Here is a 12,650-nt window from a genome sequence, read left to right as displayed (position 1 = left end):
GACACAGCAACGACATACACTGTAACTCGATTGCGACCGACTTGATGTACCAGGCTACCAGCCTGCTATGCCGAATACCGCCAGCCATGCATGGTGGGTTTACGACGAAAGGGCGCGAGATTTTAGGGCGCTAAGACGTTTCGGCGCCCTCAGACGCCGCTGAGACACGAGGGCGCTGAGACATCACGGCGCTGAGACACGAGGGCGCTGAGACATCACGGCGGTGAGACACGTCGGGGGAGAGACGAATCGGCGCTAAACTGTATAATGTCGACCCATGTCGAATAACTTAACAAATCACCTCGGAATAAAACACAGGTACGTTCCCCCCCCCCCAATTATCCCAAGCAATGTTCTGATTTTCTAGTCATAACCGATAACCGAATCTGACTATGGCAGCTCAAACCGATGGTATTCACTTATCTACTACGAAGAAGAAGAAGAGACTCCTCATCCATGAGGGGTTTTCGTACACCAAGGACAAGGACGAACTACAGGACACGACTTACTGGAGGTGTGAGCGGCGAGGCGAATGCAAGGGACGCTGTAAAACTGTCAGGGATGACGTGTTCAAGACCGTTCCCCACTGCCACCCACCGGATGCGACGCGTGTCACAGTCGAGAAAGCCAAGGAGGAGCTACGGACAAGGGCCGCAACGACAATTGAGCCAACGATTGCCGTTCTGAGAGCTGCAACGAATGATATGTCTGCTGATTGCCTATCCTCGTTACCTAAGGCATCATCCCTTAAGAAATCTATCCAGCGCGAACGGCTTGCTGCCGGTAATCAATAGGCAATGGACGCCCTGTGGTAGTGGTGACATTCTGTCTCGGGGACGTGTGGTCCATACGCCTTACTGTCTGCGCGGCAAAATGTTCTCGCGCCTTACGGTGCAACGACCTATTGTCACAGACGCCGTCAAGTCTGGCGCCCAGGTGTACTTCGACCTACTGTTAGACGCCCTACTGTCGCGATCCCCATCGACCAGGCGCCTGGCGCGAACTGATGGTGGTGGTGGTGAGAAGGAGAGCTCTGTGCCAGAACCTTGCAGCCTAGAGAGCGTGTGTGGGCAGGCGTGTGTTTACCGCTATACTGCCAGGTGTGTCTTTACCACCATATTTATCAACCATAGGTACAGCTGCAGTGGTGTCTTCAACTTCATTCTCCCGAGTCAAGCTCCGTATGAAGACATCCAAGAAGAAGATTGCCTGATGAGTCCAGCGGGGACGAAACGTACGTCGCAATCGACCTATGTCGTTGCTGTGTCATCATCTATGTGCCATGCGCTACTTGATGTACCAGCCTGGTATGCCGAATACCGCCAGCCATGCATCGACCAGGCGCCAGGCGCGAACTGATGGTGGTGGTCGTGAGAAGGAGAGCTCTGTGCCAGAACTTCGCAGCCTAGAGAGCGTGTGTGGGCAGGCGTGTGTTTACCGCCATATTGCCAGGTGGGTCTTTACCACCATATTTATCAACCATTAACACGAAGACTGGCAATAAAAATCCAAGGACTAATACTAGCCATTACCTTAACACCTAGACTGTGATTAAAAGTCCAAGTTCTAAAAGTAACCAGGAAAGCGTAGACTGGCAATAGGACTTAGAGATTCAGAGACGGTTCCCACCGTCTCTCCGTGTGAACCACCTCATTTCCGAAGTAATACGTTGCATGTCATGGGAGGTGTCAGTACAAGTATGCATGGAAAAATGTAGCTGTATTGTTTATAGTTGCGGAAGGTATCGAAATTTCGACCACTTGCAGTGCGAGGCTTACATGCTGTCCTGACAATTCTGTAGAGAACTACCTGCATCATATACATGTAATGCAATGCAGTAGTATGTATTGGGCAGGATGTATTGCATATTTTGCAGGTTGATTGAGAACATGGCTGTCCGATGTACCTCATGTGATCTAGATGGTAGTGAGTCAGGTACGTGCTCAGACAATTTAATGAAAATTCCCCAATATTAACTTTGTCAAGTAACCCGCTTTTCTGGTTACAGTAACAATAAAATGAGATTTAAAAAATATTTTACTGTAACTCAGAGATGGGATTATCAGACATGTCACATTTTATTATCTTTAACATTATATCGTGGAACCCTCAGTTATCACTATCGACACGTGATCACAGGTACTCACATCTGTTGGAGGAAAGCGTGATTTTTCAAATATCCAAAACTTGGACACGTGCTCGGCTTAACTCTTGCCTACCGGGTGTTAGTTCATTAACATTTTTCTATAACATGAATATGTCCATACCAGAGGTGAGTGAAGGTCAGAGATTGGTATCAGCAACCGCTGCCTTACGATAGCCATATGGGTGGCATCGTCTGTGCGTAAATTCATATAATATAAGCTTGATCGTGCTCACGTTTTCTTTTTTGTCATACAGGTCCTTTAGTTCATGATCTAATGTAACACTCGAATTCCACCAATATTAATTGGGTGATTGATTTTTGGTCCAAAACCAAATTGTACCAACATCAACACTTGAAAGAAGGCATAAATTAACAGCGAATAATGGTATGTATTCAAGAAAAACCCAATAAAGGAGAAGAAAAGAAAGCGAGTGAAAGAAGTCTCACACGCTGAAAAGTATGAAACAGAGACCACCTAAAGGCGATCTAAATAATTATATCCCACTCAAACATGGATTAAACTCAGCCAGCATGCTTCCACGGAAATTCAAAGCAAAACATTCAACAAACATCAAAACAACAACAACAAGAATGGATCAGGGTTGAAAAGAAAAGAAATACATACAAAACATAACACGTCAAAAAACTACTAAGCTTCTACATAGGAAGCCATTATAAGCTTTGGCCGACTCAGAATTTTCATTACCAGATTGTAATTCGCGGCAATGTTCGAGTTTTTAATTCACACAAAAAACGGACGAGGTCTCTGACATCAAATCACTTTCGAACACGATGTGCAAGATTGCAGTGGGCTAATACGAACAATCCTTTTGTTTTATCTGAAGTTCAGAACGTCAAATATTTTACGAATTTGAACATGGAGACATGAAGAATCCTTGCAGCATTTCCGAAATATTCAGAATTCTCAACAAGTCTTCATTGCCAAAGTACAGCATGGAACTATTGACTTTTTACGAAAGCATCCTGTATAAAATTACCTTCCGTACATTTCCCTTCACTTCCAGAAGGAATAATATGTCCATTTCGAAGGATTTCCCGAAGATGTGGCTTTGATCATTCACAACCTTCTCGATACATAGACTTATTTTGAAAATGACGTCGTTCCAGCGCTTTGGTTTGGTTACAGTGTAGCTCGTACCCTTTGTTACTTCTACAATAACGCGCTGGAAGTCCTCAAAATGATTGAAAGCAAATTTACCAGGTTTGATCAGTGGAGGTCCCCACATGAGTGGTTTAGAAGAATATGTGAGCAGGTTTAAGCCGACCGGGATCGCCTCAAATTGGTTGGATGGTGGCAATTCGATCATCACTTCCACCCAACGCGTTGCTTCCTCTTGTGTTAAGCACCATATGCTATCTTCATGGGGCAGGACCAAATTCTCCAGACCGATGAAATCCAGGTATAAAGTGTCAATAATCCAGTGACATACACCTGCGTTATCATAGTACGTGTCAAAACAAAATACCCAAATGACAGTCAAGTAGTGTCCTGACTTTCCAAGATAGGATCCTACAGTCATCTTGATTCGGATTACAGGATTTTGCCGCCTCTCGTCTTTCACCCACTCCTTGCTATCAATAGCCGAAAGAGGAATTCGAGGATAATACGCTTCTCTAGAGTTACGTCGCCGAGGCTTATCAGGGTGAATGGTGCTAACTACGGATCCTGTTGGGCGGAAGAATACCGGCCCCCACACTGTTTTCCTTGTTCCATCCGAATTAGTGCTCAGCACTATGACTTCTTCTTCACGACCTGAAATCGGAAACTGGCGTTTTGAGTACACCTTCACGAAGTTTTCCAGCTCAACAATGGACGGTTTCGAAGCCATATTCGAAGCCATATTTAAAAATACTTCAGCGAGAAGTGCTGGTGCTTTCTGAGTACTTCAGTCGAGACCACTTTAAAAGCACCTCAATCCAAAGCTTTTGCCACCTGTGGCTTGTGAGATATCTTCAGCCTTCTGTTACGCTGTTTGGGTGTTATAAAACGAGGTTTTTGCAAGAATCTGATTCTTTTTAGGGTGGGTGGTTATCTCACTCTTGGAAACTACGAAAGTTTATTTTAGTTGCTAAGTCTTACTTGAGTAGCGCCGGGAAGTACAACCGTCTAGTCATGTCGCAAGACGTGTGTTTTTCATCACATCGCAATCAAATGTTAGGACTTACACACACGAGAATGCATGTTTTTTGAGCTGATGTGGTTCTCATGATACACTTTCTACAATTACCAGAAACCATTACAACGAGAGACTGGGAATAAAACTGCAAGGACTAATTCTAGGCATTAACTTAACGCGTGCACTGTGAATAGAAGTCAGAGGACTATCAGTAACCGTTAAAGCGTGGATTGGGAATAGGACGTAGAGATTCTCAAACGTTTCCCACCTTCTCTTCGTGTGAACCGCCTCACTTCTGAAGTAATACGTTGCATGTCATGGGAGGTGTCAGTACAAGTATCCATGGAAAATGTACCTGTATTGTTTTTACTTATTTATTTATGAATCTAGAAATTGCGACTTCGGCGGTAATAGTCGTGAAGTTGATTGTTCCAACTAGGAACACACGCTTCTTGCCGAACTTGACACTTTACTGACTTACGACTGCCATCCAGAGCACACAAGGAGCACGTCGCACGTTCCACTTGGCAAACCTGCAAGAAAGCACCACTCCCTGCTAAATACACGGTGTTTCGAAACAGTTGGAACAATGAATTTCATGACTATTACCGACGAAGTCGCTACTTCTAAGTTCGCATTGTTGTCTCTCACGCGGACGTGCGACTAGTTGTTGGAGGTGACAGCGTTGCGAATAGCTATACTGGCTCTCAACGTCTGTTTATCACAACTTCATGAGCGACTCTGACTCACGCTGCTACCTGGAGCTTCGCGAGGTGTTTGTCGCGTTGGAAACAAAGCGTCTCTGCAAGTTTGTATCCCTGGTGATGGGTTGGCCTGGAGAGCAGTATATAAGGGGTGCTTTTCAGGCCCAATTTTCCCCACGGAAGAAGAGAAAAAAGAAAATGAAGAGTAAGTACAAAAAGTGGGAAGGGATTAGCAAGTTACAAAGCAATGGGATGCTCAGGGAGCTATGCAGCGGAAGTGGGGACTGTGACTTTGTTTATTGGGAGATATTGAAGTGCTGTCTGACGAGGGTACGGAATTTGGGCATATCTGGAGCTTTTCTAACACTGGGAGGCAGTTGGAGCCACGTTGAGTAGGAGGAAAAGAAAGGGGAATTTACAAAATAGGGTAGGCCTAGCTAGGGGGAGACGAGTGCAGCTTCGCGTGGTACCATCTGAATTGAACCAATTAACGGACTGTAAATGAGCAGGGTGCTGGTCAAGAAAAATTGAATGTGCCAGGTTGCACTTGGAAGCATCAAGGTAGTGTTGCAGAGTGGTAGTGGATGCAGCAGCATACAAGTCTAGATTGGAGATATAACGATCAGTACGAATTATAGGGCGACGGAGAACTTCTAATTTGCCTATATGGGTTTTGTTAATGGTGGACCAGGCAGAGAAGTACGTGACGAGGGGAAGAATTTATAATTTATAAAAATTGATCCGGAAATTTTGGGGCGAATGGGACAAGTGACTTGACATTATGCCGACAGATCAGCATACTTTGGACGACACATGATCAGCATGGTGAGACAAGGAGGGGGCGGAATCAGGTCACTTCTGACTCAGGCTTCCTTGCCTTAGACAGGCGTGTCACAAACATTCATGCAGAGCTTCGAAATCTGCATCCGTGTTTCGAGTCGTCCAGCAACTGCGTAGATTATAACTATCGACACAGTCCCGCCAAATGAGTACGATTTGCGGTCTGCGTGATATGTAGGGAAGATTTTGGGAGCAGGCAACGAGATTCAACAGTGTTCAATCTTCCTACTCTTCTTATTATCAAATTATACCAATGCTCGAAGGTTCTCATTGAATATTTCACAACACAGAGTTTCTAGTACCACAGTGCGGTAGGAATGGGGATAAAACATTATAGAAAATGGCAAGTGCGCGTGAACCTCTAATCTATTAAAGTTTGGAAGATACAAAATTGCAAAGATTGAAATGTAGCCTTCAAAACGATGTGTCGATTTTCATTAATTACGCAAGTGGTATCCCGACGGTTCACCGAAAACGCGTTCAAAGAACGATCATTCACAGACCGACGGTCCACTAAAAGACATGTCATAGAGTGTCAGATTTAGCGACTGGACACTTCGTCGAAAGTCATGTTCAAAGAAAACAGGTTCTTCAAGAGCATGTTCACAGAATTTCCATTCACAGAATAGCAGTTTTGCCTAATGGCAGTTTCAGCGAAAACATGTCGCTGATGATATCGATAATATAATTATTGCATTTGAATCCTTCCAAATATAACAGTTTCACCGCATAAATGTTTCATCGAAAACATTTCGCTGATGCCAGCGCTATATATCATATTTGAAATCTTGGCATTAGTTCCGCGGGGAGACGTTGTCAAGTGGTTTCAGTCACTGGAAGCTGACTTTTCACCTGAGGCGGAGGAAATAGCGCTCTACTGTGAAACTTACAACACCGGCGGGCTAAGAGCTAATGGGACGAGTAAACACGCCTTTGTTTCACCATCAGTCGTGGTACGTCCAGACAAGAATAAATAGTGGAAATCGTAGAAGCAACAGTATCCAGGAAGGTTGTCATCGCCGATTTGAAGCCGTTGTTAAATGCCATCAAGTTCGCGAACGGTATTATCTGCCTTAATGTTACTCTGCTCCAGGTGACATTGCTAGTTCAACAATATAAAATAACTGGTTAAACGCCTTTATGGTCAACTTACTGGATCTCTGTTAACGTTTATTGTGACACTGTCGGACGCCAAGATGATTTCCGGTTTCGAAGACTCGGCTTCTGTTCGTGGAGCAGCCTATGCACGTTTAGAGGGAACCCAGATTGTGCAACCAAGAACAATAATGGAGGACGAGGAGGAAGAGTACTCTTGGAAGGATATTTCGGCACATATACAGGACAACGAGTCATTGCTACGCTTCTTGGCGAGAAGGAAGGTGATTCGTAATGAAATTCAATGTAATCTCTGCGAATTACCAGCCAGGATATATGTTCATCAATCGTCAAAAGGCGGCTATCTGTGGGATTGCAAGCGTTGCGGGTCTGCATGGCAGATCGTAGCTAAATCAAATCTTTCCAGTGCCCCAGGAAATCTCATGGAGATTGTGCTAGGCTTCTTCACATTGTTTGACCTACCAACCTCCTGCAAAGTGCAGATTATGTCGAAAGCTAGATCATATCATTGGATAATCTCCAAAAGCGTCGAAGTGCTTGAAAAGAAGTTGAAGTTTGGACCTTTGAATCTAGTATATTTGGATGTTTTCAAGCCCTATGCCGAATTTAGCATGATTATTGCGGTAGAGATGAACACTAACTTTGCTGTGACCCTGCTGGACCGTTCTGTTGACCTTTCTGGCATGCACGCATTTTTACGCAAATGGTTACAACCAGGAAGCCAGATCATTTACAAATCTTCCTCAATCAATCATTTTCAGCAAGCTAGCAGTGCACGAGACTTCTTTTATAATGATGTCGATGATCACACACAATTGACGTTTGTGAAGTACAAGGAAAAGCACGAGGCAGCTATAGCCTGCTTCATTGATGAAATGTTCACACACCATGCTAGACTAAATGGGCTCTTAAAAGAACCGATTGATATAGGAATTTGTGCTCAGGTGCTATCATTACAGCGGTATTTCCATATACAGTCTTCATATCAGGCTATAAATCCGTTTGCTGTTTATCTCAGTTTCTTGCGTGAAGACATTGCTCGTACATAGTAAATTGCGGGTATTGTGTAGTCTTGAATAGACAGTCGTGTTGACCCTTTCAAGTTTTTCATATCTATTCACAATCTCAACAATTCCATGTATTGTGCTTGTGTAAATAATAACTTCGTCATCGTGTTGCTCAACTTTTTGTTAATGTGTAGAAACCAATTGCACATACTTTGAAGTATTCGTTGTTTTGTTCCTCCCTACCGTTTCGTCTACTGCTCGGACCCACTATAATATATTTTGCTCTTGTACGTCTTAAACTTGAGGAGGAGAAGTTCAATGTTTAACTGCAGGAGTGTGTACTATGGTAATAGTTTCACCAATCATTATTTTCCTTCTTGAAGTTTTGGGTGTTCTTATAGTACAGTGTTGTTGTTTTTTGTAATATTTTCCTCCTTTTGAATTGAGTTTATTGAGTTTATTGATTGAGTTAATTTGATTATAAAATTGATTTGAAGTTTTATTTGTTTGGGTCCGAAATTCTGTATTTTACACATGCATTTTTTCTGATTTCGTTTCCAATGTATGATTTATTGCATTTAAAACCGTTGTGTTAATTTTCCAGTAAAAGAGGCCTGTCTACCCCACTACAACCGATATGCACTGTTCACTGTAATAAGGTTTTTCTTTTAGTTGTAACCGATGTCGTACTTATGTCATAAGCCTGGACCTCGTACTGTCATGGACATGGAAATCCGGTCGCACGTCTAGCCGCCCCAGGGTAGTATGCCTCTTTGGGCAAAACCAACGGAAACATCTCATCCGTTCCCACCACTAAAGTGAGTAACTCGTTCGCGCTCTCATTCAATCAAGTTTTAAAGGGGAAGTTAAGGCAAAAATCAAAACTTCACCAGTTGTAGTCTTCGGCGTGCTGAGTGGAATGGTCTTGGTCCGAGAAAGCTGAGACGCTCCCTTCCTACTTGAATCCCAATCGAACTCGCGCGCTTCCACCGAAACTGGGTGGCTGCGCCCTACGAGATGGGGATTTGTATGCAAAATGTCACTAAAAGCGCCATTTCGTTCTTATAAAAGCACGGATGACCGCGATTGGCCCATATGTTGTATTCTTTTGGACGCTGAGTCGACTGTTTTTTGTCCGAAAAGGCTGTGATGCAGCGTTCCTCCTTTATTCCCAATCGAACATGGTTGAACAACGTCACATGCTCCTGGGTGCCCAAATCACTTGGTCACCACGCCAGCAGGCGACAAATTTCACACCAAGGTTCAACTCGAGTTCAACTCGGGTGATAGGAGTGCACCAAAAAAAGGTCAAACAGACTAGTAAGTTGTACCCTGCAGGCACAGTGACCAGGTGACTGGTGTACGCAGGAGCACGTGACTGCTTGTTCAACCATGTTCGATTGGGAATAAAGGAGGAACGCTACATCGCAATCTTTTCGGACCAAAACCAGTCGACGCAGCGTCCAAAGGACTACAACATATGGGCCAATCGCGGTCATCCGTGCCTTTATAAGAACGAAATGGCGCTTTTAGTGACATTTTGCATACAAATCCCCATCTCCTAGGGCGCAGTCACCCAGTTTCGGTGGAAGTGCGCGAGTTCGATTGGGATTCAAGTAGGAAGGGAGCGTCTCAGCTTCCTCGGACCAAGACCATTCGACTCAGCACCCCGAAGACTACAACTGGTCGAAATTTGATTTTTAGGGTATATTTCCCCTTCCGGCCAAACCGTGATGTCAGAGTTGGAACAATCTTTTTGTGATTGCGCCTTTTTCCGAATAGAAGGATAGGTGCAGCTACGGGGGACATAAGTTGATTATTCGCAAGTTGGAGGTGACATCGGTTGGAAAAATAATGGCAATCACGAACACACTTGAACATTACATTTTTCGAAGGTAACTCAAACGAATTTGATAGTGTAAAACTCTTTTGAAAAACTAATGAATACTGAGAAGAAGTATTGTTTTCTCTTTTCCCTGTCGATCTCTAGAATGCGAGGACAAATTGATATGGCGATACTCATGTAACATTGTGTTGTACTTAAGGCCACAAGCAGGTACTAAAAAAGTACATTTTCCGAGCTTTGAGGCTCCATAAGTATAACAAAGTGAATATGTATCCCCGCGTGCCAAAGCGTTAGGAGAATTTTGCGAGCATAATGCGAGAATTCATTTTAAAAAGCTTAATTCCATTATTTCGCGAGCATATTCCGCCAGAGCGTACCCTGGGGCCGCTAGACGTGCGACCGGATTTCCATGTCCTCAACAGTACTAGGCCTAGCCTCTTGACTTTAGTACGACATCGGTTACAACTACAAGACAAACCTTATTACAAAGTTCAGTGCATATCGGTTGTAGTGGAGTATACATGCCTCTTTCACTTGCGCGTCCATATTTGCCATAGCTACCCAGGCCCTTTATCTTGCCGTTCAGATTTGATCTCACTCTCTCTTTTCTCAATCTTCAATGTAGTCGTTTCGTTCGTCTTGGTCTCTTGTCTCGTCGTCTATAATAAATGTCGTTCCCCCAACCTACCTGTTCCCGTTGTAATGTCTGGACATGTCGTCAGTTGTCCTGTTTCGAATTCAACAATAGCAATAAATAGAACAAATTCTGCAGTCATCGCCACACTACAACGAAGTCATGAAAGTTTACCAGAATTAATTTTCTTGTCACATTCTTCAGTGGGAAGTCGTGACTGAAGAGTAACCATGCTGAACAATGATTAAATATACATTCAATGATGTGTTACGAGAACAAAATACAGTGCCAAAATAGAATGAGGGAAGGTGAGACAATAGAAGTGAAGTGAGAGCTAAGTGCAACGGTTGGTGAAAAACTAATAATTATAACGCTAAAACTGTGTAGTGAGACAAACAATCATGCTGTGCTCCTACTAAAACAATTTTAACGCAACTACATGTTTCTTCTGCTTACAAAGATCAGGCTTATGCAAACGAATACAAACAGCCTCAAGTACTTTCAATTGACTAGCATACCGTCCACGACAAAGAACAGAAAAACTAAAATCAACAACCACAACCTCGTCCTCCGTCTCATCTCCCACCTCCTCCTCAGTGTCATCCTCCGTGTCATTCTCCTCATCAACACTGATCGGTCCCAGGCTTGCTTCATGTTGTTTAACCTCTGTTCGTTGACTCCTCCTTTGATCTAGATGGCGAATTGTTACCATTGTTGTTGTTGTTGTTAAATCTTGTGTTCCCAGTGTCCTCGCCGGTGCTTGATCTCCAGTACTGTAATAATTCATTGAATAATTAGCCGTTGATCGTCTAGGTCTTTGAATGTTGATTGTTTTACTTTCTTTGTTGAATTCCGTTCCCTTCAGCCTTCTTTCTCGTTGTTCACAATCAGTGCTTGCCTCATCCATATATTCACGTGCCACCGACACCACAGACCCAGCCCCAGCACCGCCGATGTAGGTGGCGGTTGTGGGGGAGGCAACGGCAAAGACGGCGATGAGGGCATTACCTCATCACAGCGTCAACTTTGGTCTTGAGCTGAATGTTGTTGTGGTGTGTTGTTATCTTGTGTTGTTATGGTGCATTGTGTTGTGGTGACAATATGCCCATTACCCGACTCAAACGCTCTCGATTCGGGTAATGGAGGCACTATTGCCGATGACGGAAATTGTGCTAACGATGGCTGTGGCCGAGGGTTCTTCAGTGGCCTGCCGCGTTTTGGTCGCAGTGCCCATGCCGAGCCAGTCAGCATATGCAGTGCGACGTGCTACTTGATACGTGCGTTCAGATGTTGAAGAGTCCTACAAACGTACCGACTACCGCATTGTCGTCACTCAAATTGGTATACCAATTTAGATGCAAGTGGGGTTTCCGTACTAAGCGACTCATGAATAATGAGAGGTTACCTTTCCAGGGGAGAGAAAGATACGTGGGACATTTGTCCGGGCTAAAACGTTTTTCCTTTTTATCTAGCCTTTCGCTCATGAGTTCCTTCAATAGATCGTCAGGGTACCCGTTCTTTAGAAAAACGGACTTAAGGAAGTCCAGTTCAGTCAAGTTTTATAATTGAAATAAACTCAATCAAGAAACTCTATTCAAAAGGGGAAAACAATAACAAAGAACAACAACATTGTACTAATTAATAAGTACACCAATAACTTCATCAAGGAAAATAAAAAAATTGATAAACAAAATAAACAAAGTTTAAAAGATCAGAAAATTACGTAACAAGGCGAGACTCAGCCACCACGACCAAACTATCCACAAAACGTTGGACGGGGAAACCCCGACGAGAACGAGCACCACGGACACAAAGAATGCTAGATCGTAGTAGAAAAAGAGCCGGGCACGCAGCGGACTCATGACAACAGAGTATTCGCTACCAGAAGACTCACATTGTAAGCGACAAAGACGTTTCAATAACGTGCACAACGGACTACAACCACCATGAGTACCAAACACTAGAGTTCTCTACTTTAAAGCGATCACCATGTCTGACCTGATGTACGGATCCAATGCGTTTTCCCCACTTCTTACTGCCAACCAATTAGATCGGCTACAAGTCATGCAGAATCGGGCGGCAAGGGCCGGGTTTTCGGACTCTCGCATCACACCTCCGCGCGTACCCTCCTGCCGAGATTGGACACCTACAGCGTATCCGAGATATTCAGGCAGAAGTTCATCATTCTTGTCTGGAGGTCTCGGAATGGGCACGCAAGT

General features: G+C 44.0%; 1 protein-coding gene across 1 annotated transcript; it reads left to right on the top strand.

Annotated features, from left to right (window-relative positions):
• Window positions 1–392: 392 nt before the first annotated feature.
• LOC135827884 (uncharacterized) lies at window positions 393–794 on the top strand. Its single transcript, XM_065340319.1, has one exon. It carries the CDS (start codon window positions 393–395, stop codon window positions 792–794), a length of 402 nt encoding a protein of 133 aa, XP_065196391.1.
• Window positions 795–12,650: the final 11,856 nt, after the last annotated feature.

Source organism: Sycon ciliatum, chromosome 12 (genome assembly GCF_964019385.1).
Source record: "Sycon ciliatum chromosome 12, ocSycCili1.1, whole genome shotgun sequence".
NCBI lineage: Eukaryota > Metazoa > Porifera > Calcarea > Leucosolenida > Sycettidae > Sycon > Sycon ciliatum.
The sequence above is the reverse complement of the archived record's forward strand: the minus strand, read 5'-3'. Positions and strand labels throughout refer to the sequence as shown.

Coding starts and splice junctions, on each gene's coding strand:
- LOC135827884 (XM_065340319.1), top strand. CDS start 393: ATGGCAGCTCAAACCGATGGTATTCACTTATCTACTACGAAGAAGAAG.